The 25,904-nt window shown below is 37.2% G+C and overlaps 2 protein-coding genes across 3 annotated transcripts in view; both read right to left on the bottom strand.

The window, feature by feature from the left end:
- The window catches only part of LOC122092023 (probable acyl-CoA dehydrogenase IBR3), a 16,246-nt gene extending 7,445 nt beyond the window's left edge, over positions 1-8,801 (bottom strand). The window contains exons 1-14 of the mRNA XM_042662310.1: positions 8,289-8,801; positions 8,060-8,194; positions 7,450-7,590; positions 7,127-7,258; positions 5,893-6,078; positions 5,298-5,375; positions 5,027-5,146; positions 4,528-4,626; positions 4,311-4,428; positions 3,282-3,550; positions 2,896-3,090; positions 1,772-1,914; positions 589-673; positions 280-489 (exon numbers count right to left, since the gene is read on the bottom strand). Of these exons, the coding sequence (XP_042518244.1) occupies positions 280-489; positions 589-673; positions 1,772-1,914; positions 2,896-3,090; positions 3,282-3,550; positions 4,311-4,428; positions 4,528-4,626; positions 5,027-5,146; positions 5,298-5,375; positions 5,893-6,078; positions 7,127-7,258; positions 7,450-7,590; positions 8,060-8,194; positions 8,289-8,423 (2,046 nt within the window). The 5' untranslated portion in view covers positions 8,424-8,801. The remainder of the gene's footprint in view (positions 1-279; positions 490-588; positions 674-1,771; positions 1,915-2,895; positions 3,091-3,281; positions 3,551-4,310; positions 4,429-4,527; positions 4,627-5,026; positions 5,147-5,297; positions 5,376-5,892; positions 6,079-7,126; positions 7,259-7,449; positions 7,591-8,059; positions 8,195-8,288) is intronic.
- A 1,720-nt stretch (positions 8,802-10,521) lies between these two features.
- LOC122091871 (sucrose synthase 2-like) lies at positions 10,522-25,446 on the bottom strand. Of its 2 annotated transcripts, none has more exons than XM_042662080.1 (15): positions 24,812-25,446; positions 24,560-24,692; positions 24,320-24,471; positions 24,011-24,203; positions 23,539-23,657; positions 23,164-23,380; positions 22,745-22,840; positions 22,451-22,624; positions 17,313-17,429; positions 17,052-17,218; positions 13,421-13,645; positions 11,584-11,905; positions 11,236-11,480; positions 10,903-11,087; positions 10,522-10,693 (listed from the first exon to the last, which is right to left on the bottom strand). In XM_042662080.1, exons 1-15 carry the CDS (start codon positions 24,907-24,909, stop codon positions 10,668-10,670), a joined length of 2,469 nt encoding a protein of 822 aa, XP_042518014.1. In that variant the 5' UTR covers positions 24,910-25,446; the 3' UTR covers positions 10,522-10,667. The 2 variants fall into 2 exon arrangements, with proteins under 2 accessions (XP_042518014.1, XP_042518015.1); XM_042662081.1 differs by having other exon boundaries at positions 10,949-11,087; positions 24,812-25,445.
- Positions 25,447-25,904: the final 458 nt, after the last annotated feature.

Genomic DNA, 25,904 nt, shown 5'->3' with positions numbered 1-25,904 from the left:
CCCCAAACAACAACCAAAAAAGGGAAAATTTCTTGTGAAGATCAGATCTCAGTGAAAAGTTTGACCACATAATTTGGAGCATATCCTGTATCAACTCTTTTCCAGATCATCTCTTCAGATTAAACCTCTAGGCTCTAGCTCAAAAAGATCAAGCTGGGAACATCTATTGGTCAAGACAACCCTACATCACATTATATACTTTCTGTGCATTTGGTAAACAAACCATACAGCTCAAGTTACATGGCATCTATACTTTAAAATATATTAAATTAACTCTACCTGAGCAATCTCAAACCCACGTCCTTCTCCCAAAAGAATATTCTTGGCTGGTACACAGACATTTTCAAACAACACCTCTGCATGCCCGTGCGGTGCATCATCAAAACCAAATACTGTGAGTGGTCTCTTTATGCAAATACCAGGAGTGTTGATGTCCACCAAGATCATGGACTGCTGCTTATGGTTAGCAGCAGTAGGGTCTGTCTTTCCCTGCATATTGTTAAGGTTGCTTTAAATCCACAAAATTTTATAAGAAACAAGGCTGCAGAAGATTTTAGGTGCAGGAGTGATTATACAAGTAGGACTGACCATGACTATTAGAAGTCTGCACCTAGGATCCATTGCTCCACTAGTCCACCATTTGTGGCCATTGATGCAATATGAGTCTCCTTTCCTGTGTAGATCGTATAGTGGAATTGTTAGTTGTCACAATTACAATGAGCAGATTCTCCAACTAAACCAGAAACCGTTTATAAATCACTATCACTTGCTTTCTTTCCCTTGTTATAAAAAATATTGTTGCTGTCAGTTGAACACAAATTATGTGGTTTAGAGCATTATGTCTGCTTTCAACATTTTGATTTAAAGAAAAAGGTAAAAACCAAATTTCAGTCTTGAAAGTTCCAAAAACTGAACCTTTACGGCTTGACCCCCTGAGATTTGACTGCTAGACTTCAAAAGTATACACACTTGTATCTCATTAGAGAGAGCTTCTATCTTTCTGTGTTTCCCTATGTGTATTTATCATAAGAACTAGAAGCTCTAACTTTCCATCCTTAAGGCCCTAACCCTGAATCATATGATTTGCAGCACTATCACATTATTTGTAGAAAATAACATCATTCAAAAAGATTGATTGATCCTCTCTGCCAGTGGAGATTCTATTATTTTAGGCTTCCCCATATGTCAAATCACTAGCCCATACCAGAAAATTCATTTGCCTCCACTCCAGGGTTCAAAAGGCATCACAGCCAACATCCTACAAAAAACATCAATATTTAAACCACAAAAGTGTTAAATTTTCTTTTATTTTCGTTTTCTCTTTTTGGTAGACTTATTCATATTTAAAAATAAAAATCTTAAGATAGAAGGCATGGAGGGAGAGAAAATCTACTTCTTTATCAGTGTATACTAATTATGACTCTTTTTACCCAGGATTTAGAATGATGCCCACTTTATCTATAATATTTACATATTGGGGGCCAGAAGATAGAGAGGTGCTAAATTCTAACCTTCCAAAAATAGCCTCGAAGAAGAGTTAAATAGCTCTCATATGATTCAAAACTAAAAAAATAAGAAGACCATTTTTTTTCTTGGGCCATGTTGCTGCATGCATTATTCAACTTCCCTTTAATAGCAAGACTTATGGGAAGGAAAAAACACCATTGCATGGAGCTGAAGATGCTTCCACATTATACTACAAAGAACAGTGTCACTGTACCCATGTAGTATGTTTCACCATTACAGTTCTATACTTCCTGCATGAACCTACCTTGTAATTGAACACTCAATATTTGTTGCATCAGAAGATGCCACTTTTGGTTCAGTCATTGCAAAGCCAGACCGGATCCTCCCCTCAAGTAATGGAATTAGCCACTCTTCTAATTGTTCTTTTGTTCCATACCGCAACAACACCTATGGAATGAATGGTCATAAATCCCAGTAAAACATGCATACAGGTGGTAAGAAATTTTTCGAAAAAGAAAAGCACAACATGCGCATGATAGATTCTTAGGGGAGTAAGGATATTGCCCTCCACTTTCCCTCAGTGAATGGAGACAATAGAGCAATCCAAGAGGATACAAAATTGCATGTATAATTACCTAATGATGTCAATTTTGAAATAAGTCAAACATGAGCTTAAAATCATTCCTATTTGCTTATTTGTTGGAGAGTTTGGAGTGAATTCAGGTCATTAGCTATTTAGCACTTTTAGAATAAAATCCCATAAGCATTTCATGATAAAGAACAACAAATTTACACAGGGAATAGCATCCTAATCAAAATACTTCCACTTCATAGGTATGCAAGAACAGTGACAATTGAACCATGAACTCGTTTTTAAAGAGTTGAAAACATCATTATTTCCATATGTCATGGGGTTTTCTGTAACATGATGACCAGAAGAAGACGTTTTCTGGACAAATTGAGTCATTTTGAGCCTTTGCTCTTTGCTATTGTGCAGAAGTAACTCGAAAGTTGTGGAATTAAGCTGTGTTTGGATAGTATAATTTGGAATCAGCCCAAGGATTCCCACATCCTTTGAATTGAAATTCTGTATAGTATAAATTCCATGCAATTCAAAGGAAAAAAGGAAAAGAAAATAGAGAAGTGCGGTACTCATTTTCTGATGTATCTGATCTATTAGTCTTTAATAAAAACCAAATATAGAGCTATCACTACTCCACATGAAGTTATGAACAGTAGCAGCCAGATACAATCAACTATCAGTTTCATAACATGATTTTGCCATACAGTACTGTGATTTCATTATCGGTCAAATGGTAATTGAAGGTTAATATGAAGTAAGCAAAAGAGGAATACATAGCAAGAACAAGAATTCGCCAGAGGTACCTAGTTCAAACATGCCTCATGAATCAGAAAAAAATGATTTACCTCCATATTTCCGGTGTCAGGTGCACCACAGTTAAACACCTGAGGAGCCCAAACTGAACGCCCCATGATCTCACAAAGGTAGCCATATTCGAGGTTAGAGAGTCCTACACCTAATAAATGATTGTTTTCAACCCCAGAATAAGCATGGTTTGTCCCATTAGAAAGCAGCTTTCTTGCTCTGGCAGCGCTATCCAGCTGCATAATAAGACAGTGCACGAAATAAGAACTTCAATGAAAAGAATGCTCTCCATCATAGATGGTTGAACCATATTTCTGCTTTAGGAGGTACTGAAAGAAAAAAAAAAAGTATATCAAGCCACATCTAGGGTAGAAAATCTTCCGAATGTGAGGAACAAGATGACTGCAACATTATTAAGAATACATACAGGAACAAACAAGTTCCACAAGCCTTCTCTCTTAGCCAACTCCTTTAACTTCTCTTCCCCTGGGTGAACTGTCCATCGTGCACTAGACTGCGCAAGTTTGTAGAACTCATTTTCCATGGGGTGTATGTGGTCTTTCATGAACTTAAGCAATCTGCTTCTCAATTCCTCAACTTTTCGACTTGGAACAAATTTCCCACCTTTTCCTGTGAATTCTTGAACTTCACTGTCATTTTCTAGTTGTCGCAAATCATCCACAGAAACCAAACGACCTGAAATGAAATTGAACAGTTTGTTTCAGGTGATAATCCAGGTTTCGGTATCTCGAAACAGTTAATGCCATAAAAAACTCAGACAGTTGAGGAAAGGAAAATGCTTCTTCAGAAATACAGTGTCCCAGATAAATCAATTAACCCAACCCACAGCATAAGCTTTGTAGCTCAATGTAGAAATTTGTATTGGTTCATATAAATCAGTAGAGAAGGGAGTTGAACATTCTATTGCGGCCAAGGACTATACTTATGCAGCAATTTGTATAATGTAAGGGAAAGGGGGATCAAGTAAAGGAGGGAGTTTTTATTTGCAAGCTATAGAATGCAAATTAATAATTCCTAATTCACATTAAAAAAATTGAAAATCTCTTATGGGTCCAGCTAACCTTTCCCAAATGTAGAATTTGTTAGCAGCAATTATGTTTTCATTGTCAGTTTATTCCCCTTCTCTCTTTTTTTTTTTCTTTTTCTTTCTTCTTTTAAAATATTGCAAAATATATAATGGGAAATTGACTTCAGAGACAATGGTGGAAAGTGGAAACTATATTTTATTTTCTAGCTGCCAACAATAAATATAATACTTTAAAAGAAATAGAAAGCAGAATCGGGAATATTATTAGCAATGGAACTTGTGCCAGCCAGCCTGAAGCCCAATAAGTTGGTCCAAATTAGGACCAACAAAATTTTGGCTGGCTGAGGCCAGGCCAAGTTCAATTTGTCGTAAGTAAGTTCCAGTTCCTTTAAAAACTAGCCAAGTTACCAGATGGAGGCTGGTCAGGAAGCACTGATCTTCGGTTGATAAATGCCCAAGCAGAATCTATCAAATGATTAGCTAACTTTCCAGTATATTGAGCTCGCTCACCCCCAGAAGCATTACCCTGCATTTCAATGTCATACATGTCATACCAATCGTTAGGTCATCTTCTTGAATTAAGAAACAACAAAATGTATAACTTCCCAACACTGGCTACACATACCATAACCCATCTGTGATACACTCCCACATAAATTGATGCCCCGCGAAACAGGGAGAAGGCAACATAAAATTTCCATTCTGCCACTGGCCATGACTTTCCCTAATTCCAACAGTCCAACAGTCTCATAAAATGTAAGTCTCTGTTTGAATATTAGTAACAAGACATGCATGCAAAAGCATGGGTGACCATTAGAGTCACTGATGAAAATCCACAAAAATATTTCAAAGGCGATCTATCATTCGATTTGAATTACTAAAAGTTTACAATTATAGAAGTATTCTGTCCTCTTGATCTTCATTTTGGAGTTCAGAGAGTTTTGACTACTGAAATCAGTTCGGGTTACATGTAACCATTACATGATAGATTCAACTCCCCATGCCTGCATGACACTTACTACGAGGCAATTGCCTTAATTTTATTCATAAGAATATAAATCTAAAGAAATGTATTAGAAACATGGGCACAGTAGTAAGATCTGTATTCCCAAGCTATTGCTTACTGATGCACGACAGTATTCTGCAAGGTATTCTGCCTGTGAAGGAATCCCTTCTGGAGTGCCAGTAAATTCAAATCCATCATAGAATTGTCCCTTACCAAGTCCAAGATCTGCAATGTAAGGCTGCCAGGAAAGGAATTCATTGATCAGCTCAGGTTTATAACTTCTTGAGTTACACTGCCACTTTCTAAATTCTGGGAGAAGGGTAGACGGAATGATGAAACAGAAGTGTGTAAAACATTACAATCTAAAGGATGAGAAATGAATCAGGTACCAAGGAGCTGTATGCAACATCGCACATTTGGTTCCCAAGAGTAGATAATTCCCAATCAAGAATGCCAATCACCCGATCCTGCAACATAGATTTACCTCATGAATAGCATTATAAGTACTTGTCCATGAACTGTTTGTTTTTTGCTACACTATTCATCACAAGGATCACCTCATGCGAGAGAAGACTTCTGGTTATACATTTTCTGTCTCATTCAAAGCCCTCACAATGAATGACACAGTTCATGAGAAACTAGATACCCTAGGTTTTGAAAGTAATGAAACATTGAGATATAAAAATAAAAAATGTAAGACATATGCACACTAATCTATTATGTTTTCTTATTTGTCATTCATTTCCTTTTATGCCCTTAGTAGGGATATGTCACATGTCACTATTATATATATTGAATGAAGTGGGCAGTCTCAACCTACAATTGTGACTCCCAGAGTTACAGCAACATCTCTTCCTCCCTCTTCTCTTCTCTTCTCTCTCTCTCTCTCTCTCTCTCTCTCACACACACACACACACACACACACACACATATATATATATATATATATAATATAAGTTAAATAAGGTATTGAAAATACTAGACCTCAACAGAATGGAATACAAGATTGTCAATCCGAAAGTCCCCATGAACTAGGCCTCCAGTTGCTCCAGAAGAATCTTCAAGAGGAATATGCTTCTGTAGCCAGCCAATTAACTCTAGCATCTTTGGATTTCTCTCAGGTTTACCCTCACCAGTCGAAGCAAGATACTGTTTAGCCCACCTCTCCACCTAAATCAGACAATAATTTCAATAATGTAAGGATTCCAAAAATATGTATAACATACCACATCTCTATAGAATTCATAACCAACGGTATACTGAAAGATATGAATAGTCAGGGACCTCAACCCCATAACTGCAAGACAAGTATGTTGAGTGTCAATAAAACTCCAACATGGATGCCATACTTATACAGTATCCAACCATGGTTAGCAATTCAGCACATGGAAAAGTCACAATACGGAATTATATAGGAGAAAAAGTGCCTTATTCAATTTTAATGATCAAAGATCAGATAAAGGGACAAACACTGGGAGCTGTGGGCTGAAAAAAGACAACAAATGCATAGTACAATATTATTTTCAATTAAAATTTAGGCCTATAAGTATGGTAAATGTTACAGATATGTATGTACAATTTGCTACACCTATGAAAAACTGTATTATTCAAATTAAGAAAAAAAAAAAATGTCGGGGTGTTAAATGTGTTGGCAAAAGGTAAGGGATTGAAGAATACGAAGTACACCTATAGTAAATGAATCTGCTAGGTAAATTCATTATGTCGTTAGCTTCTGAGAAATCTAGATCTACTTTTAGTTACAATATGTTTAGGAATTAGGGAACGGATAGTTAAATTGAACTTGAAAACAAAGGACCCATCCCAGCTCTTCATAACAAGTTGAATCAAATAAATTCAGGAGAGTGCTTCTCACCAATCTGAAGAATTTTTTAGAAACTTCCAATCTTTTTGCAAACCCTTGAGAAGATTCATAATGCACATAGGCATAAATGTCTTCTTAGGCATGGTCTATACTCAAGCTTCCAGCTGATTATTATTTCAACATTCTCCCTTTTATTATTAAAATTCATTACTGCTCCTTAATTACTTAGATAAAAGAGTAATACAATAAAACACATCTTGATAGTGCCCACATGTTTTCCCCCATTAAGATTGGAAATGGAATGAAACCAGAGAGGCGTTCACTTTGCAAGTTGCTAAATTTTTACATGATCAAACTCTCTACATAGATCAGCTTAATCTTATGAATATCACTCACCTGTCGTTTGCAATAGTTGTCACGTCGCCCAAACTTTCCCAAATCAATTGAGTCCACATCAACGTCATGTAAAGAAGCTAAGGTTTTGGCAGTTGCAGAATAAATAGCCTTCCTCTGAGGAGGACTTATTCCCTGATCATATTGATCATTTCAATATTATAGAATGGAACAAAGCAAACAGAAACCGGTTCAGTAACTGACAATTAGAAGCATTTCCTGTAGGAGAAGCCAAACAAATAAAGCAAGAGATGAAGCAATGCGCAACACACCATATAACCAACTTCCAAATGAACTTGAAGATGTGTTCACACTCAATATCTTACCGGTAGCTGGGGATCTAAAAATACTCTCCCTTCCAAAAATTCCATAATGTAAAAGGCAGTTCCAATGATATTTGGATCGGTACAGAGGCAGAAGACCCTGGGAACTGGGACATTTGAATGAATACCTAGTGCCTTGAGAACCTGCCATTATACTGAAAATTTTATGATGCTGAAAGGTGGTCATTATAAAAATCATACGGGCGTCAACAAAACTAAAATCTTGAGCAAAAAATAGGAAAAACTGCAATCAAAGAAGAAGAGAAAATGAAAACTCAAATCAATTGGAAAATTTTGATAAGATTCAAATTTAGACATCAAGTAGAGTTCATTTCATCGTCGATAAACAGACATTTCTGATTTCACCCACAATCAATTTAACTAACTAAATCAACATCGTTAATAGGAACTCGTTCTTCGCATGAACAGAAAATGTTGCATTGCCCACTTTAGGGTGTTTTCTTCTACTCACGAGAGGAGCTGTTAACTGCTTCCGTATCTCATGTCCTGTACCCTTGCTGGCACCCATATCTTCCCCCCTCTAGATGGGAATATATTCCAATTCTTCTTCCCAAAACAAGGTATTTTTGCGCAAGAGAATCGGAAACTCTACCTGAAACTCTCTGTCAACTGCATGTGCGGACTGTAGCAATTGGCCGGGAGGTTTCTTTCTGAGAACGTATTTCTTCACAGAAGATCCCGAACGAGCTTCCAATAAATAAGTCGGATTCGACTGCCCATGCCCAAACTGCAAACAAAATTTTAAAGAAGTAGAATCAAAATTAAGAGTTTACTGGATTGAAATCAATATAAAACAGGACAGAGTTCCAAGGACGACTAACCTGCGAAACAGAGAGGTGGGCTGGAGGGGGAGGGAAGCCATCGACATTATCACAAGCGTAGCGAAACAGGGCATCAACGTTGAACTCGTGAACCGGTTGAACCTTAACCAGAAGATCAGATGTACGGATCGCCATGAAATCGTTTCTACCAGTAACTCTTTGATCAGATAATAATCCCAGAGACTATCGGAAGGAACTCTGCAAAAGTTACCCTAGAGATTGAGATGACAAGATCTTATGAAAGGAACTGAAAAGGAAGGAATTGAGCGACACTCGTTATCTAGAACCACGGATAGTCATGGGTCTTGACTTTCTCATTAATAATAGAAATTAAATGTTTGAGAGATTTTTTTTCCAATGGAAGATTAGATAGAACCAAAATCCGAATTATGTTATGCCTCGTAGACTGAATGAGGCCATTTGCAGATACAGAAATTCCGGAGAGGAGATGAAGCCCAAAGGTTGACGCTTCGCACAAAAAATCACACTTATCAAAGGGTCATAGCTTGGGTTGTCTCTATCGGTCCTTCTGAATCACGGTCAAAACGGTTAAGGCCTAATACTGTTTTTAAGTTAGGAATCCATGGCGGTCAGAGGCTGGGACAGTGGCTGGCATGGTTTGATATCCGGAATGGGATCGATACCGATTTGAAATGATTAGATCGGACAGAAAATCTTATTTTCAATTTAAAAATTATTTTTAAATATCTTTCATTCATACTGATCAAAATATATGGTATAGAGTTGATTATTCTCTAAAGTGAATGGGGCTGTGCATAGAATTGGAATCGGTCTCATTTCAATGTGACCAATTTGATTCCAAACCGGCCAGCAACTGCATGGGTTGAAATCGTCTGTAATTCCAATCTCGTATAATTTTGTGAAATACCACCTTTAGAGGGTGACACGTATATTGATACAAATGCAATGGTCCAGATCTGATATAACTAATAAAACCTTAAATCAGTGAAGAGTCATTTAAATCAGATCTGGATCATTGCATTGGTATCAATACACGTGTCACCCCCTTAAGGTGGTATTTCATGAATTGTACGAGATCGGAATTGCAGACGATTTTTTTCCCAACTACATGGTTGGATTGTTCGATAGAGATGTGAACGAGATGGAATTCATATCGATTTTACTGTCAGGTATTACAATTAACTTCCATAAAAAATTCTACCAATAATCTTATCTTTCTAAGGATTTGGTTATTTTTTAAAATTATCATTTAAGAGAGGATTTCGTGAAAGGCAAAGTGCCATTGCACAATGCAGGCCAATGAGAACACATAATAAAGCATCAATAGGGAATAAAATAGTCATTTCATCCAACTTTGTATTTAGATGTAAGAACCATGCAAGTCACGCCACTTTTTATGTTCTTTTTCCCTTATTCATTTTTTTTTATTGGGAGAGGGATCATTATCCGGCCACATGGCTACTACTAACATATGGACCAATGAGAGACTATGTCGAGGTATCAACCACGGAGTAGGGTGGTCTTTTCACTTAGTTCTATGTTTATAAGACCAGTCAAATAGAGAAGGTTTGGGATCTACTTTGGTTACGATTCCCTTTAGTTATGCTGTCTTGATGTTGGGTTTGATCCGGTTTGTATTTAGTTCACCATGTATTTATAGTGCATATATATATATATATATATATATATATATATATATAGGAGAAAGGATAATATCCACTTTCGTTCCCACTAGCCTAGACATAGCAGGTTGTAAAAAGACCATGCTAACTTCTCCCGCCATATACCGAAGATGCTCATGCACTCCCACTCCCCACCTATTGGCTCACATGCTGGTGTGCACTGCACACAGCAGGGTACTGGCGTTCTTTTACCTATACATTTGAGGGGAAAAAAAATGTTTTCATGAAATGAAATAAAATTATATTCATTCCCGAACATCAACCAGGTTTGGGAATGACAAAACTATGTAAATTTATTACAATGTCTAGTATTTAGTAATGATATTTTTTAAATGTAATTTTTATTTTACTTTTCAAAACCACAAAGGATTAGAATGCAAAGAAAATGAAATTATTTTAAGTTAGTGACATAATCAAGTGGGATAATGATTATGAAAGTTAACTTTTCAAGATAAGAAAGTTTCATTTCCCTTCTTTTTAATTCCCCTCGCGACCAAATAGACCCACATGCATTTTTCTTCAACGCAACTAGCTCAAAGCTGAACTGTAACAACAGATTCACGGAGACATACGAAATTCAAATAGTCTTGATAGACAAACAAATTTACATGGAAGCTTAAATGAATCCTGATAAAATATTCACAAATAATTTATTCACTGGAGATCTAGATCGAATTCCATCGTATTCATGCACACCGGCTTCTAGTTTTGATCATCAACTGCCAGTGGAACAGATTTTGCCTGCAAAAAAATTCAAGTAAGGTGAAAAAGTTCTTCCATGCTCAATGATCAAGCATAAATCATGGTAAAGTGCAACTATTTACTCAAACCCATCCAAATCATTTTTTTTTTTTGGTTGCAATTCACTATTCAATGCAGACATAGGATACAACTGTGCATGGCATGCCACCCTAAACTCTACTAAGGGTTTTATAATCATTTCAGCACACCTTGGTCAATGTTGTATGCAAAGGAAACAGAATGAGAAATCTTCACCAGATCCCGGAACTTTAAAATGTAGAACATCTCCAGATAGCGCCGGGTCTCTCGTCTTTCAAGCTTTGACACATACTTCCAGAAGCCATAAACTCCAGCTAATGTCATTAGCCTTTCAGAATATATCTTCCATGTATACCTGCAAAAATTTAAGTTGATTTGGTTAAAAAAAAAAAAAAAATTTGGTGCAAGTTGATATGGTAATTAGGTAAATCAAGCTTGCATAACACTGATTCCACATAAATAATATGCAGAAGTGTTTAGCTAACTGCATAGAGAGGATAGACCTTTCATAGATTCGCTTCAGTCCAGCACCAGAGATCTTATCCCAGTAGCTGGGATCTTTCTTGCAACGTTCAAAGAAGGCGACCATATGTTCAGCTGCTTGATCAGGGTGATATGGATCGATATGGAAACCTGAGATACCATGTTCAATTATCTCAGCGGGACCTCCATGACAAGTGGCAAATGTTGGAAGACCACAAGTCATGGCCTCAACAACAGTAAGCCCAAAAGCTTCATAGAAAGCAGGCTGTATTTAAGCAAAGAGCTAAGTTAAATAATGTGTGTTTTCTGCATGTAAAAGGGAGTTTGTAGAAGGGAGGAATTGGATCAAAAGAAGGCACACCAATTACCTGAATAAAGGCACCTCTTGTATCAGCAATGTAGCGATAAAGCTCACCATTGCGGGCTGGATTCGTTTGGGCCGATATCCACCGGAACTGGCCATCCAACTTGTACTGCTTTATGAGGCCATGCATCTTCTCAATCTCTTCAATTTCTTCACGGTCACTGGACTTCTTCACATCATTGTAACCAGCAACCACAACCAGGTTTACAAGTTCCCTTAGTTTGTTATTCTTACCATAGCACTCAACCAGCCCAGTTATATTTTTCACCCGGTCCAGCCTAGCCATGGAAAAGATGATGGGCTTTGACCGATCACTTAATGTGCCACTGCATCACATAAATTATCAGATTATGAACTGCAAATACTAATTAGTAATTGCATTATTAATTAGGGGTCATGACCCAGTGTCAGTCCCTCCTATGCGAGGTCCTGGGAGGGGTGAGTTTGGAGAAGGTCCTCCTAATCTCTGGCTTTTTTTGCTCAAAGTGGCTACTCTCAAGACTCAAATCTGGGCATTTGCCCTGGCAGCCTCAACCTTCTGCCACTGCTCCAAACAATGGCCTGTAATTGCAATATTATTCTTGTTAAAATATTCTTAGTTCACTTTCAGCCCACAACTATGTAGTTAAACATCAGGGAGCTTGATTGGTGGTAACTTAAATATAGCCAACTCTGATAACTTACATAGTTACATTCTTATCAATTAAGTTAAGATGCATCAGGGGCAACTTAGATAAATATTGTTCACATGTTACAACCTATCTGATTTAAGATTATTATGAAGGAATACCAGCAGCTTTGATTTCAATCCTAGTAATATCAGATTATGAGACCCCAGACTTTTATTAAGGTCTGGGACACTTGTCTTGTTCCCATGACTGGACTGACCCAATAGATTACTAGAATTCAGCTTTAACAAAAGATACAACTGCTGCTTTTTCTTTATTGAATAACCAGAGGAAAGTTTCAAAATAGCCTCCATCTGGTCATGCTGATTCATGGTGTACATAATATCTAAATAGGACCCAACCATATGTGGATCCTGATTTTTCAGGAATATTATACATGGGGATTTGAGCCTCATGCTGGACATTCCCATAAATTTTATTAGACAAAGCCAGGGAGTAACTGATTGAACCAGTCAAAACATGCTTTACAGCACAGATTCGCATCTCCGAATCATAAAACTTGACACCAGACAAGTATCTTCGATGAAGTCACATAAAACTTAAAAAAGAGTAATGCATAGATCCAGATAATTAAGAACCATCCAATTATCATAATTCTTTTGAGGTCGGAGCCAACCATCAAGCCTTCCTGATTGGGACCCCAGACCATACAAAGTACTGTAGCCCCTGGCTAAATATGTTCATAAATTTTGTAAGATAAAAACCCAGCAGAGTAACTGAACTGACTCACCTAAAAGATTGCAAGCTTTACTAACAATAGAAAGGAAGGGCTACTGCCAAGTGCATGGCAAGTGCAAAAAAGCAAGAGACACAAGGTTGGGATCCCAGCTGACAGTGGGTTGCATTCCAATACAGGGACGGAATCTACCCTCCTTTAATGTCAGTGGTGTTAAGATTTTCTGAACTAAAAGCTATGCAAATAGCAAAACGACTTGACCAGTCCAAACAAAAATTAAGTATCATTTTAATATTTTCTTCATTTATTTTTGGAACATCAATGTACAAGGGCAGTGAAATAATTCTATTAATATTCTTCCAAGCATGATGGGAGCCAGAGAGGATTATGAAGAAGATGATTGATCACAAATACGCAAATGCAATGAAATTAAACATAATTTTCATATAGAGGCGGCAATACCAAAACATACTCACATGTGCTCATCATTCTGCACAGGATCATATAGAAGATTCTCAATTGAATCATGTAGGGCAAAGAATCTCTTTTCCTTTTCTGAGTACGGAAAGTAAATGTTCATATCTGCCCCAGGAGAGACTATATTGAACTTTGGATCAAAAACATCAATGCCATGAACAACTCGATACAGCCCTGGAAGAGTAAAAGATGTGTGGCTTTCATACTGCCCAACAGTATTCTTGCTGTGAAAAGCAGGATAGAAGATTAGCCATCATTAAAGAACCAGAACCATTGAACAACTGTTGCACTGACATGAGCACCTCCAAATAAAAAATGTTATCTAACAAGGCAAATTCATGCAAAATAACATTTTGATGCATCTGGTACCAGCAGTCCAGCATCTTTACAATTTATGGACTGACAAAAAAGCAGTCAAAAACTTTAACAAAGAAAATTGATAAAAGCAGTAAAAAACCTTAACAAATAATATTGATGTGTGAAGATGACCTGTTTTAAGTATCAACACAACTAGAATACTAGAATAGGTAAGAAAACATAAAAGCATGCATACCAAGGGAAAGGGAAACGGAAAAGGAAAATAAAACATGAAAAGCTTCATTTGAGGTACAATTTTTGGTAGCTGCAGATAAATTCCATAATTATACTGAAAAGCTTACGCAGAGTAGAGACTGAAATCATAATGGCCAAGCATCAAGTGCATGACAAGGAGGAAAGAAAGTAGAAGAAGAAGAAACTAAAGCAGATCAGGATAAAACGATATCTACAACTATGAAATCAAAAGGAAAAGGAGACAAAAAATTGAGTACTGTATTAAATGATTTAAACTTTAAAGAGAAATAATTTGCATTGACAGAAAACGTTCCAAAAGAAAAGAATTATCGTGACCAACATACAAGTCAAGTCTCAGGAGAAAGAACATGTATGATCCACAAAAAGCAACTACTGGTGGAATTAGTAGGAATTCATGATATCACTAGGTTCATCATGGAATTGGATCCTGTAGAGCTTTTGGAGTGCATTAAATTCCTAAATCCTAGGTTGTGGCTTCTATGTCTTAATCTATTGCTTGCTTCTCATATTTGCATCGAAGGTCATTAAGCACTGGTCTGAAAACACCGTGCGGATGTTTGGCCACCACTCACCATGAATGACTCACTAGTCAAAATTCCAGGTTAATGGTCACCGTAAGAACTTGTCAACTAACCAACCTTGCTAGTCTCCTAATGTTCAGCATATCATGAAACAGAGGCTTTGCTGAGCCAATGAGACTGCTGGATCTCTAGCCATATGTTTCAGAAGTTTTGCATGAGGAATGTCACTCAAATGTGCAGTGGTGACAAATAGATGCAGTTAATCGGAAAATTAACCTAAGGTTTCTGAGGACATTGAAAACCCCCTGAGACTATGCTCCTTTAGCACCTAATCGGCATAGAAAGAAAATTCAGGGCCAAAATTAGAAGAAATTGCAAGCAGTTCATGGGGTACAACACTGCAAATCACCTAATGACATGGAAAACTATAATACAACAATAACTCAACCTTGTCGCAACTAAATGGGGTCGGGTACATGGATCCTTGCCCTCCAATCAGCTCTATTTGAGTCATACTTGATACAAGGTCTAAGCTATGCATGTCTTTCCTCACCACTTCTCCTCAGATCATTTTAGGCCTTCCCCTAGCTCTTTTAGATCCTTCAATCTAAATCAAATCACTCCTCCATACTGGAGTGACCAAAGACCTCCGTTGAACATGGTCATACCACCTCAAACGACTTTCTCATAGTTTATCATTTATCGGAACTACACCCAAACCAGCTCTAATATGATCATTCCTTACTTTATATTTCCTAGTTTTACCACTCATCCATCTCAAAATCCTCATCTTCGCTACACCAAGTTTATCTACCTAATGCTTCTTAACTGCCCAACATTCCACACCATACATCATAGTCGTATGACTGTCTAATAAAAATTTCCTTTAAGCTTTAAAGAAATACGTCAATCACAATACTCATAATGCACCTCTCCACTTCATCCACCCTATGTTAATTCTTTGTGAAACATCATCCTCTATATCACTTTCTTTATTTATGATTGCGCCTATATACCTAAAATGATCAATTTGTGGAACCTCCCTCTCATCAATTTTCACTACCTCATTATCCGTCCTCATAGTTACACACCATATACTCTTTCTTCGTTCTACTTATCTTAAAACCTTTTTTATTCCAAATTAGATAACCATAACTCCAACTTGACTTTAATCCTTGCTTTTGTCTCATCATAAATTCCTTTGTTTAATTCATCCATGATAAGCACAAATAAATGGGGGCTTATGATAAGCAAAAATAAATAGAGGAGCTTAAAGTTGATCCTTTATGTAACCCAATTGTAATTAGGGATCACTACCTTGACCCCTCCCCCCACAGTTCTTACACTAGTCACCACACTATCATCATATCTTTAATTATGTCCACATATTTACTTGAAACACTTCCCTCCTCAAGTACTTGCTAGATAACCCTCTAGGGACTTTGTAGTAAGCTTTTTCTAGGTTCAATTAAAGCCGTTTGGAGATCCTTATTGCAATCTCTATATCTTTCCATGAGTATCCCAAGTAAATAGCTTATGTCTCAGATCTTCCTAGCATAACACCAAATTGATTCTCCGTAATAATAATTTCTATTCTTAGGTGGGTTTCAATAACTTTATGCCTCTATAGTGTTACTGCAACTCTGAATATCACCTATATTTATGTAAATAGGAACCACTGTGCTTCTCCTCTATTCATTTGGCATTTTCTTTGTACTCATAATCCTAGCCAAAATAAACCAAGGATTTCTAAGCTCTTTCACACTTCTATTGAGACCTCATCTAGGCCTTGGGCCTCATGTCTTACCTACTTTCACTCTCCTTAAAGCTTATTTTACTTCAGACACCCTGATTTTTCGTATATATCTATAACATGTGGTGTCTTGATTGATAATGCAACCTTCCGAGCTACGATTACTGGTATTGTCTTCATTTAGTAGACCGCAGAAATAAATTTTCCATCTCTCCTTAATGTCCTCATCCCTTATTAGTAATTTACCATCTTTACTTTTAATACATCTAACATGGTCAAGATCTTTGCTTAAGCGAAAGACTGGTACTAGATTAAACAATAAGAATCGCCTGTTTAAGCCCTAATATAAGTAGAGGCAGTCCAAACTCCAAAGATAAAATTAGTGGTTTTTAGAATAATTAATCAAGGATAACCAAGAGGTTCACATGGAAAACAACTAAATGGAATCTCCATTCCAAGAATAAATAGTGAATTCATTTTCAACCACACAAGGGTTACTGGTTACCTCAGTAGGAAGAGTCAAAGTATACCAACATACAATTCATGAGAAGATTTTACATACATGTGTTAGGAAATACAACATCAAAGGACCTCATAAACTAAAGCATGATTTGCATAATATGACGATTATTGATGACCAGGGATTTGCATCCCAAAATAATAGCATATCCTAACGGGTAAAACAAATAAATCTGCTTGCATGCAAATTCATTTGGATATCAACACACTAAAGAATGAACTTATCTATCAAAAAAAAAAAAAAAAATTTAAGAATGGGCTTACGTTCCCGCAATCTCTTGGTATGTACTGGTGATGATAAAATCTGCATTGTTCATGGCAAGTAGATCAGCAGTAAATTGGCATGAGAAATGGTACTTGTCATCAAATTTTTTCCAATATATATCTGAATCTGGATACTTTGTTTTCTCCAGTGCATGTGCAATCGTACACTGCACATAAACAATTCAAAATAAAATTTGGTTCTTAATAGATTAAATAACAATGGTATTTGCATAAACACTGACTCAGATAATGATAAAAGACCTGTGTGATTCCGAGCTTATAAGCCAATAATGAAGCAACAAGATTCCCATCACTATAATTGCCAATGATCAGATCTGGAACACCCTGTAACTCAGCAGCAATTTCACTTGATGCATCCTAATCACAGCATAAAACAGTTAGAGATATCCCTCAAACATGAAGGTGTAGACACCGAATTTTGTCACCCACCGGCAATGATGACAATATGAAGAATTACATGTTGGATATTTTAGACTTGGAGAATTTTCAAACTTAGAGTAGAAAATGACCATTTTTTCCTATAAATTTTCAAGAGAAAATATTTTCAAAAATTAGAATTTGATGTGGATTATTGTTGTTTGTCCCCTCAAGTCGGAGATTACACTTTGATGCGAAAACTATGAGAATCGACGCCCGATTCTCTCTTTCATTATATGATCCGGGTCCCTACTTTATGCATATTTTCGTAAAGATTCCCGGTCGAGACTACAATCGTGTTTCACATCATCGGATAGTGCTCGGACTGAGCTTTCTAACGACATATTACACGTCGAATTCCGACAAACGGTTTGAAAGATATGACCCCCGAAAGTTGACTCCAAAGTTCGGTATCAGATTCCATTCCGAGCAACCAAAGAGTGCCACATGGCGCCCAAACCCCTTTGTCCAAAAGCAAGCCTTTTTGGACAATTCTCTCTAGTTTTTTAGTCCCACATCGGAAATAAGAGAGAATTGTCTCAAGTCCCAAGGCTATAAGAATAGTCCTTCCTCTCTTCCAAAAATGGAGAAAAAATTGAGAATTTGGGAGAGAGGATGGCCCCATTAAGGTTTTGGCTAACTTCTTCCCTCTAAAATCAAATATTCTCCAAGTCTAAAAGTTTAATACATTAATCCTTCCTTGAGCCGGGAGATCTAGTCCGGTTCAGTTCGATTTGGGGCTTGAAGCACAAGGGTTATCTCCCCTTGTTTCTTGATTAAAGCCGGGTTTAAGGTATTTATTTTTTTTCCTTTTTTTCTCCCAATAGCAATTTAGAATTAGTTTAGTTAATAGATTAGCTTCTGATTTATTAATCAATTCGTTTAGATTTAATTAGGTTCAATTAGTTTCAATTAGGTTTAATGTGTTTTATTAAATGTCAATTCCGGTTCAATTGGGTTTATTCTGTTTTAATTGGGTTCAACATAGTTTGATTTGGGTCGTTGGGTCCAACCGTTGATTTTTGCTAATCCGTTTTTTTTTTTTTCATTTTTTTAATTTAGTTTGTTTTCTATTACTATTATATCTTGGTTTAATGAATCAATTTTATTTGTGGCTTAATATACCCACTTAATAAGTAGGTTTGATTTGATTTATTTTTGCTTTTTTTTGTTCTTTAAACATGAACCCTTAGATTAGGATCTCAAGCCCTAATCCCTTCTCCTTCTCTTCTTCTTCTTCTTCTCTTCTTCGCTTTTCTTCCCTACTTCTGCAACCACAAACCGGCAGCCACCGAACCTGCAACTTCTCCTCCTTCTCTTCTTCTTCTTCTTCTTTTTCTTTTCTTCTTCCCTGCTGCTGCAACCACTAACCGGCAGCCACCAAACCTGCAACTTCTCTCCTCCTTCCCTTCTTCTTCTTCTTCTCTTCTTCTCTTTTTCTTCCCTGCTGCTGCAACCACTAACCGGCAGCCACCGAACCCGCAACTCCTCCTCCATCTCAAGACAAATATGCAGCTAATGAATCTCACAACGAAGTAACTATTGATCTAAAGCTTCCTAGGAGAAGTTTGCTGGTACACTTCACTTGCGACGCATGTGGTGAAAGAATACGGCGCCTCATAAATCGATTGGCCTATGAACAGGGGACTGTTTTTGTTCAGGGTGTCTTCAGCACCATAAATTAGTTGACAACCTCGGCCTTGTGGTTGAGTATGATTTGGGGGAGGATATGGAGAAAGATGTGAATGCAGATCAATTGCGACACTGAAAATATTTTCAGCATATTATATGTGATTCTTATAATGGTTTATTCCTCTGGAAGTTTCGACTATTCGGCGATGGTTGTATGGCTGAAAATGGTCAGTGAATATGGCTCTTGATGTGGGCTGATACGGTTCAGATTGGCAAGTCCCCCAGTCAGCCAATTTAGAATGAAAACTAAATTTCCAATCAACCAGCCATGCTTCTCCAGTCAAGCTTCAGCTGGGAGCACTTTGAAGAGTTAACTGTTGGTACAATGTGCCCCAGCCCCTGGTGAGAGTTAAGATTGTTCAGATTTGAATTTTTGGATGTATAGTACTGCTTGTGAGTGATATATTAGATTGCACCTCTTTATTTTCTTGTTTTTGTTATTTCTTTAATTTGCTGATTAGATAGTCCATGTTTGTAATGCCCACAACCTGTTATTTCATTTATGTTTTCTATGTGGAATCTTCCCCTCCCTTTTTTTTTTTTATCCATTTTGGTTTGATTTCAGGTCTGTAATGTATCTAGTCCTAAAACTTAGGGTTGGGATTCCGCTAATTTTAAAATTTAAAATCAAATGATTTCATTTTATTTCCCTCTAAATAATGTATGGGACGTAGTCTAGGGCGTATGTTAGCAAGGGCGTGGCTGGCCCCCCCTCAAACCGGCTCGTAGCATTAGGTGCGTATTGGGGATCTAGGTTTTTCTACTATCTCATATCTTTTGTACTCCAACCCTCACTCGCATTAATATAGTACTAATCTAGATTGATTAAAGTAACGTAGTTAACTTAATTAGTCATTTCAATTGTTGTTTATTCAATTGTGGTTTGTTAATTTAGTTTTTTTTTTAATCACTTCTCTTCTCATTAGCTTAACTAGGATTTTGAAAAATGTTCAACTCATCTTAGATTAGCTTAAGGTAAACATAATTAGTGCAATTAGGTTTCATAATTAATTTAATTAAACTTTAGGTTTAGTTTAATCATCCTGTACTAGATTAGGTAGATTAGTAAAAATGCATTCATTTAATGTAATTAATCCATTTCATTTTTTTATTTATAAATTAATTAGATCTCATTTAATTTATAAATTTTTTTACCAATTAGATTAAGTAGGATTGCAATGATTTATTTCACAAATTACTAGGGATTGGGATTAATCATCCTAATTAATTCAATTTGGGATTTCATAAATTCATTAATCATCCATCTAGGTTATGCTCAATTAATTGAGTTAGTTTAATTTAGGGTTTCACAAATTGCTCAACTAATCCTAGGTCTAGGCTTTTTTTGTTAGCTTAATCTAAGACTCACCATACATCAATTAAATCATTTAGGGTTTTTAATTTTTTAATTAGCGTAATCATTTCATTATTTGCATCATAACCTAGCTAGCATAATTTAGACACTTGGTTTAGGGTTTTCACATGTCATGCTTAGATACCTAGTTCAGGGTTTTCAGTGACCTAGATTTAGGACTAGTTAGTAGGGTACAAACAAACTTTGATCAAACAAAAGGAGACCGGCCCTAGGGTCGGGCAGACGGGGTGCCTAATACCTTCCCAGTCTGTCACTTGACACTTGTCCAGAATCTTGGTGCAAACCAGCCTTATCCATCAGAGTCATTAGTGTCTCTCCCTTGATTGGGGGAGACATTTATAGGTCCTAGACCCTTTCTAGGTGGCGACTCCCTTTTACCCATAACGTGTATCCCCCCTTGGCATTTTGATGACCAGTGGATACTATCTCATCTCATTAGGGTCTAACCCCAGCGTGGCTACACGCGCTACGCGCCATATCGCGATCCCGGCGGAGGTCCATGATACCTACAGAAGGCAAGCACACACACACACACACACACACACACTGTACTTCCACAAATAGACTATTTTATTTCATTTGAATTGCATAATGTAATAGAAATGTAAGAATCCAAGAAAACTGTCTGAAAATAAAATACAGAAACCTCATCTCTGCATATCTAAAATTCCACATGTTTATATTACATAGAATATCTTAATCCTTAATTACATAAATGAACTAACTTAAATCAATTTTTGGTCTGAACAGGACATCTCCTCCTAAGTTACTAGTATATAAAAATTGCTATGAAACAAAAAAATTTCAGTATGTTAGGAATCAGAAAAGTTTAACGAATTGCCATTTTATCTCCGATACCTAACAACAAAAGTCTCTACAATGTGGTGACTACAGACATCTCTTCCTAAGTTGCTTTTTATTTTTATCTTTATTTTTTTATTTTATTTTTTTTGGTAATAACATCTCACTGTGTTCCTCAACATTTTTGTTTCTAATAGTTGTGCCAAATAACATGTCTATATCAGCAGCAGTGAATGTTACTTACATGCCCATCTATAGTGCAATAATGGTTTTGCCAAACTAATTTTGCTAACTTAGAGTCCACATCATAGAGATCTCCCCAAGGTTAAAATGATCCCAACGGGTGGGTTACTATCATATTGTATAAAGGGAGAAGCAAAAGTGGGAGCTGAGAAGCAGGGACATCCAAAAATAAATGAACTACTATGTTGACTATTGTGACTGAAAATAAATAGTCAGAGCTGAGAAGCAGTGATTTACAAAAAACAATAAAAGCAGGATGCACAAATTGAGGATCAATAGACTTGGGTGCAAAGTGGGAATATTACTGGCACAGTTCCTACTTTTACCAATGTTACCAGTGATACAGTATTCCACTACCAAGAAGAACAGGATATCAGGAACTGTGCTTGGGATTCTTACCAAAAAATGACTTTTCTTTCAACAAATAAATATTTATTAAAACTGAAATAAAATAGTTAAGCAGTAGATCTCCACATAGATGGCAGAGGAGAAAAATCAATCATAACTACTCCCAGAAACAATGTGATAAGAAGAGAATTTCTGTTGTTTCTCAATAGTCAATACCCAAATCTGCCAAGGCCAACATGTTTATACCCTTATTTTTAATATGTTAAATAAAAATCTTTTTTGACTTTGTATTTCCAATTGCTCTAGAAGTTCAAGGATTTGTATGTTTCATTACTCAGGCATCTTCAATATGATCCAAAATTCCCAGCAGTTACAACCCATTTCAGCAAACCACAAACTTGGTTGACAAGCAAAAACTTGAAAAGGGAGAAAACCCAACGATGACTTCTGAATAAATGTTAGGAAGGAATAGCTCAGGATGCCATTGTTCATAAAGATTTACCACTGCAAACCTCTCCAGGTATGGCCATACATCGAACCTTGATATCCATTTACGAAGAATCCCTTTCTCACTTCTAAATGGCACCCGCAGAATGTGTGTATGTTCGGTCCCAGTAATTCTTTCAAGGCGTTGGTTGCATGTCGTTCCTTTTGCATCAGGTATTAGTCGAGTAACCTTGCACCAAACATGAGTATAAGTATTACATGGAAAACCATGAAGTCAACCTATGGAAAACAAAGGAAAGCATACTGATTATAAATTCTACCTCGTGAGAAGCAAACTAAATGCACATACCACAAGAATCCTGGGAGTAACATTCAACCCTTGCTTCTTTATTCTCGAAACCATTTCTCTCTCCAAGGCACGCACTTGGTCCAGTATATAAACAATCTGTACAACAATTTCAAATCTAAGCAGAATGCCATTCTGATGTTCATGAACATTACAATGATTAAATGTCAATATGGTACATATCTGGAGATTAAGGCTGTATTTGATATGCATTCTCAGAGAAGTTTTTGGGTTAGAATGCATTCTGAAGAGAGAAAATAGAGAAGACTCGGGTTTCATGATGTGTTCTAGACCCAGAAATCTATTCTTAATATGCTTACCAAGCAGGCAAACATAGCCTAAAAAATGGAGGTAAAAAGGAATCCAACTTTGTACTCCATATATGATCCACAAACACAACCATTGATGAATGATGACAATACCTGCCCACCAGTGTCAGGTAAACCCAAGACATTTGCTTGGCCAAAGTATCCATGCGGGGATAGAATCACAACATTGAACACCATAGGAATCCTCCCAAGGAAGGTCTCCAAAACAGATGGATCAGGAGCTTGAAGAATGTCAGAGAGTAGATGTATTGTCTCCAAAACATGTTCTGCATTATCACCCCAACCTCTTTCAAAACCCATTTCCTGGAATCTGCTTACAAGTGGATAAACCGTAGATGAGAAACGAACCACTCAAGTAAATGAATTGCACATCAGGTAAGCAATAGAAACCTTTAAAAACAAAAGACAAATAAATCACCATGAAGAATAAGGAGGCAAGAGCAATCAAACATGAATTAAGTAGCTCACCTATGCTCAAAATCAGAATAAGGTGTCTCTGGTGGGAGCTTTGACAGATACTCATCTGCCTTCGCCAAGGTAGACTGAAGTCTGGATGCGCTATGAATGCGATCATTCAGCATCATTGCCTGCATACCATATTAACCAATTTAAATTATTCTGCTCTAATGTTCGACAACTTTAGCAACAAAGAACGTTCTTCGGCAGAATGTTCTCGTTCCTTCATAGTTGCTTTATCTTTTTCCACTGCCATTGCGTTCTATATATTCTGGTTGGGAAACTGGGTTTGGGCCTGCTAAGCCATGACACTGGAAAGGAAGTTGGGTGCAGCAATCTGGAAGTTCAGTTAGAAGAAAAAGCAGAGAAATTCGGCAAAGAAATAGAAGTAATAAAGTATTAGAGCATGGCATGGTGTGCAGGTTGGTGAAATCATCAGAAACAGAGTGCCAAAAGAGGGGAGAAACGGTGACGGCAGACTAACATTTCCCTTGTATTTGTGAGCTCTGAGGAAGTCCACCAAGGGCTCCAAACAGTCTTTGTTACGGAACATATTCGAAGAGAGGTGACGATTGAGAAATTGAACACCGTTGCCAATGGACGATGACTGATTCGGGCGAGGGAACGTCGCGTTGAAGGGTTCAAAATCAAGTTCAAGCATGTAAGATTCATTGACTCTGAAACAAAATGTTAAGCGTCAAGATTTCGTCTCAGAAATAATAGGGCATCCCAATCAGGAAGCTCAATAAGAGACTGATAAAAAAAGGAGTGAGGGAGGAGAACAGGTACTCACTCGCCATCGACGAGTTGCTCCTTGAAGAGAAGATACTCAGAGACGCTCAATTGTTCTACAATGAGCTCGTAAACGTTAACACGAACGAACTCCCAAACACCGGGCCTTGGACGAACCGCTATAGCGACGAACGGCAGAAGAACTATAGCTTCCTAAAAGCAAATACCATGTAGATCAGAAATAAAGTAAAAATAACACTTTTGTGCAAGATCAGAAGTGTAAAACTGTTGAAGAGTGAACCTGCGCGGACTTTAGGACTTCAATGAAGGGGCTATCAGTAAGCTTTTGCTTTCCTTCATCTTCTCTGACAACGTTAGCCAACTCATCAAGGATGTGATGCGGTTGCAAAATCCCTTTCCCTTGGGCAACGTACCTTCCCAACACATTAAGAAGAAATGAACAAAACAAAACCTAAAGAAAGGTATAGAGAAATAGTGAAATGAAAATCAAAACACCCAAGCTTCAGAAGATCGAAAGGAAAGCGAGGAGAACCTGGAAAGAAGAGAAACGAGTTCGTTACGATGTGCAGAGAGTGTGTCCTCGACCCTCTCTCGGAGGCTCGGCAGTCGTTGAAGTTTAGGATTCGCCATGATCTTGCACTTCTCTTCACTCTACGAAGTGGAAATTAGTAACCACTGACAAATCAAACAAAAAGGGCACCTCCTTCCTTCCTCTGCTTACAATTTCAGTAGCAAGATCAGAAGAAAGAGAAATTACAGTAGGAGAAGCGGTGATGGTGGTGTATCAAAGTAAAGAACCAGATGGCAAGTATAGCTCACAGTCAGAGAAAAGATGAAAGCTCGTTCATCAAAGGTGAAGCAGGAGATGGCTCAATGTCTTCTGCAAAAGCATATTTGTGGGGGTTAATTATTGGGAAAAGGTAGGAAAGAGTCGTAAAGGATCATGACTCTTGGATTCTCGATTCTCAGGCTAAATAAAAAGGTCAAAGCTGAAGATTCAAAGGAGTTAATCTGATCTTAAACCGCCATCAATGTCTGTGAGCAGCAAGTGGGAATACATTACTGGTTTACACTCAGGCTCAGCTCTCCCGACAGGGCTGATGGTGATTTGATAATGGTGACAAAGGGCCAACGGCGATTGGTGAATAACTACCGTTAAGAGGATGCAGCGAATGGAAGCTCAGTTTTGAAAGACGCCATGATCGAGACTATTCCTCAGTGAAAAAAAAAAGCGTGAATGATGGTCCTGGACCCCTGGTCACGTTACGTCACGTCTGCCACGTGTAAAACTCTGAATTGGAGTTATCTGTTGGCCTTGGCAGTTTTGAAATGCAATTCTGGATAGTGGTAGTGGTTTTGGTTTTGGTTTTTGTTATTGTTTCCGCCTTGTTCACCTTGCGAAAACTCGCGAGTATAATACGTTTGTGTATATATATATACTAAGATACAAGAGATTTATGACGTGTTTGGTTAGGTATTTTTATAGGAAGCCATTCTTTAAAATTTTAGTTTTTAATTTATTGGGTTGTTTGGTTTACCAAGGGCATATTTGATAACGTTTTTTATGTTTTTGTTTCAAAAAACATAAAAGAATTGAAGGTGTTTGATAAGTCATGTTTCGGGAA

The sequence above is a fragment of the Macadamia integrifolia genome, chromosome 10 (assembly GCF_013358625.1).
Source record: "Macadamia integrifolia cultivar HAES 741 chromosome 10, SCU_Mint_v3, whole genome shotgun sequence".
Lineage (NCBI taxonomy): Eukaryota > Viridiplantae > Streptophyta > Magnoliopsida > Proteales > Proteaceae > Macadamia > Macadamia integrifolia.
Note: the sequence above shows the minus strand (reverse complement) of the source record. Positions and strands in the feature narration are given on the sequence as shown.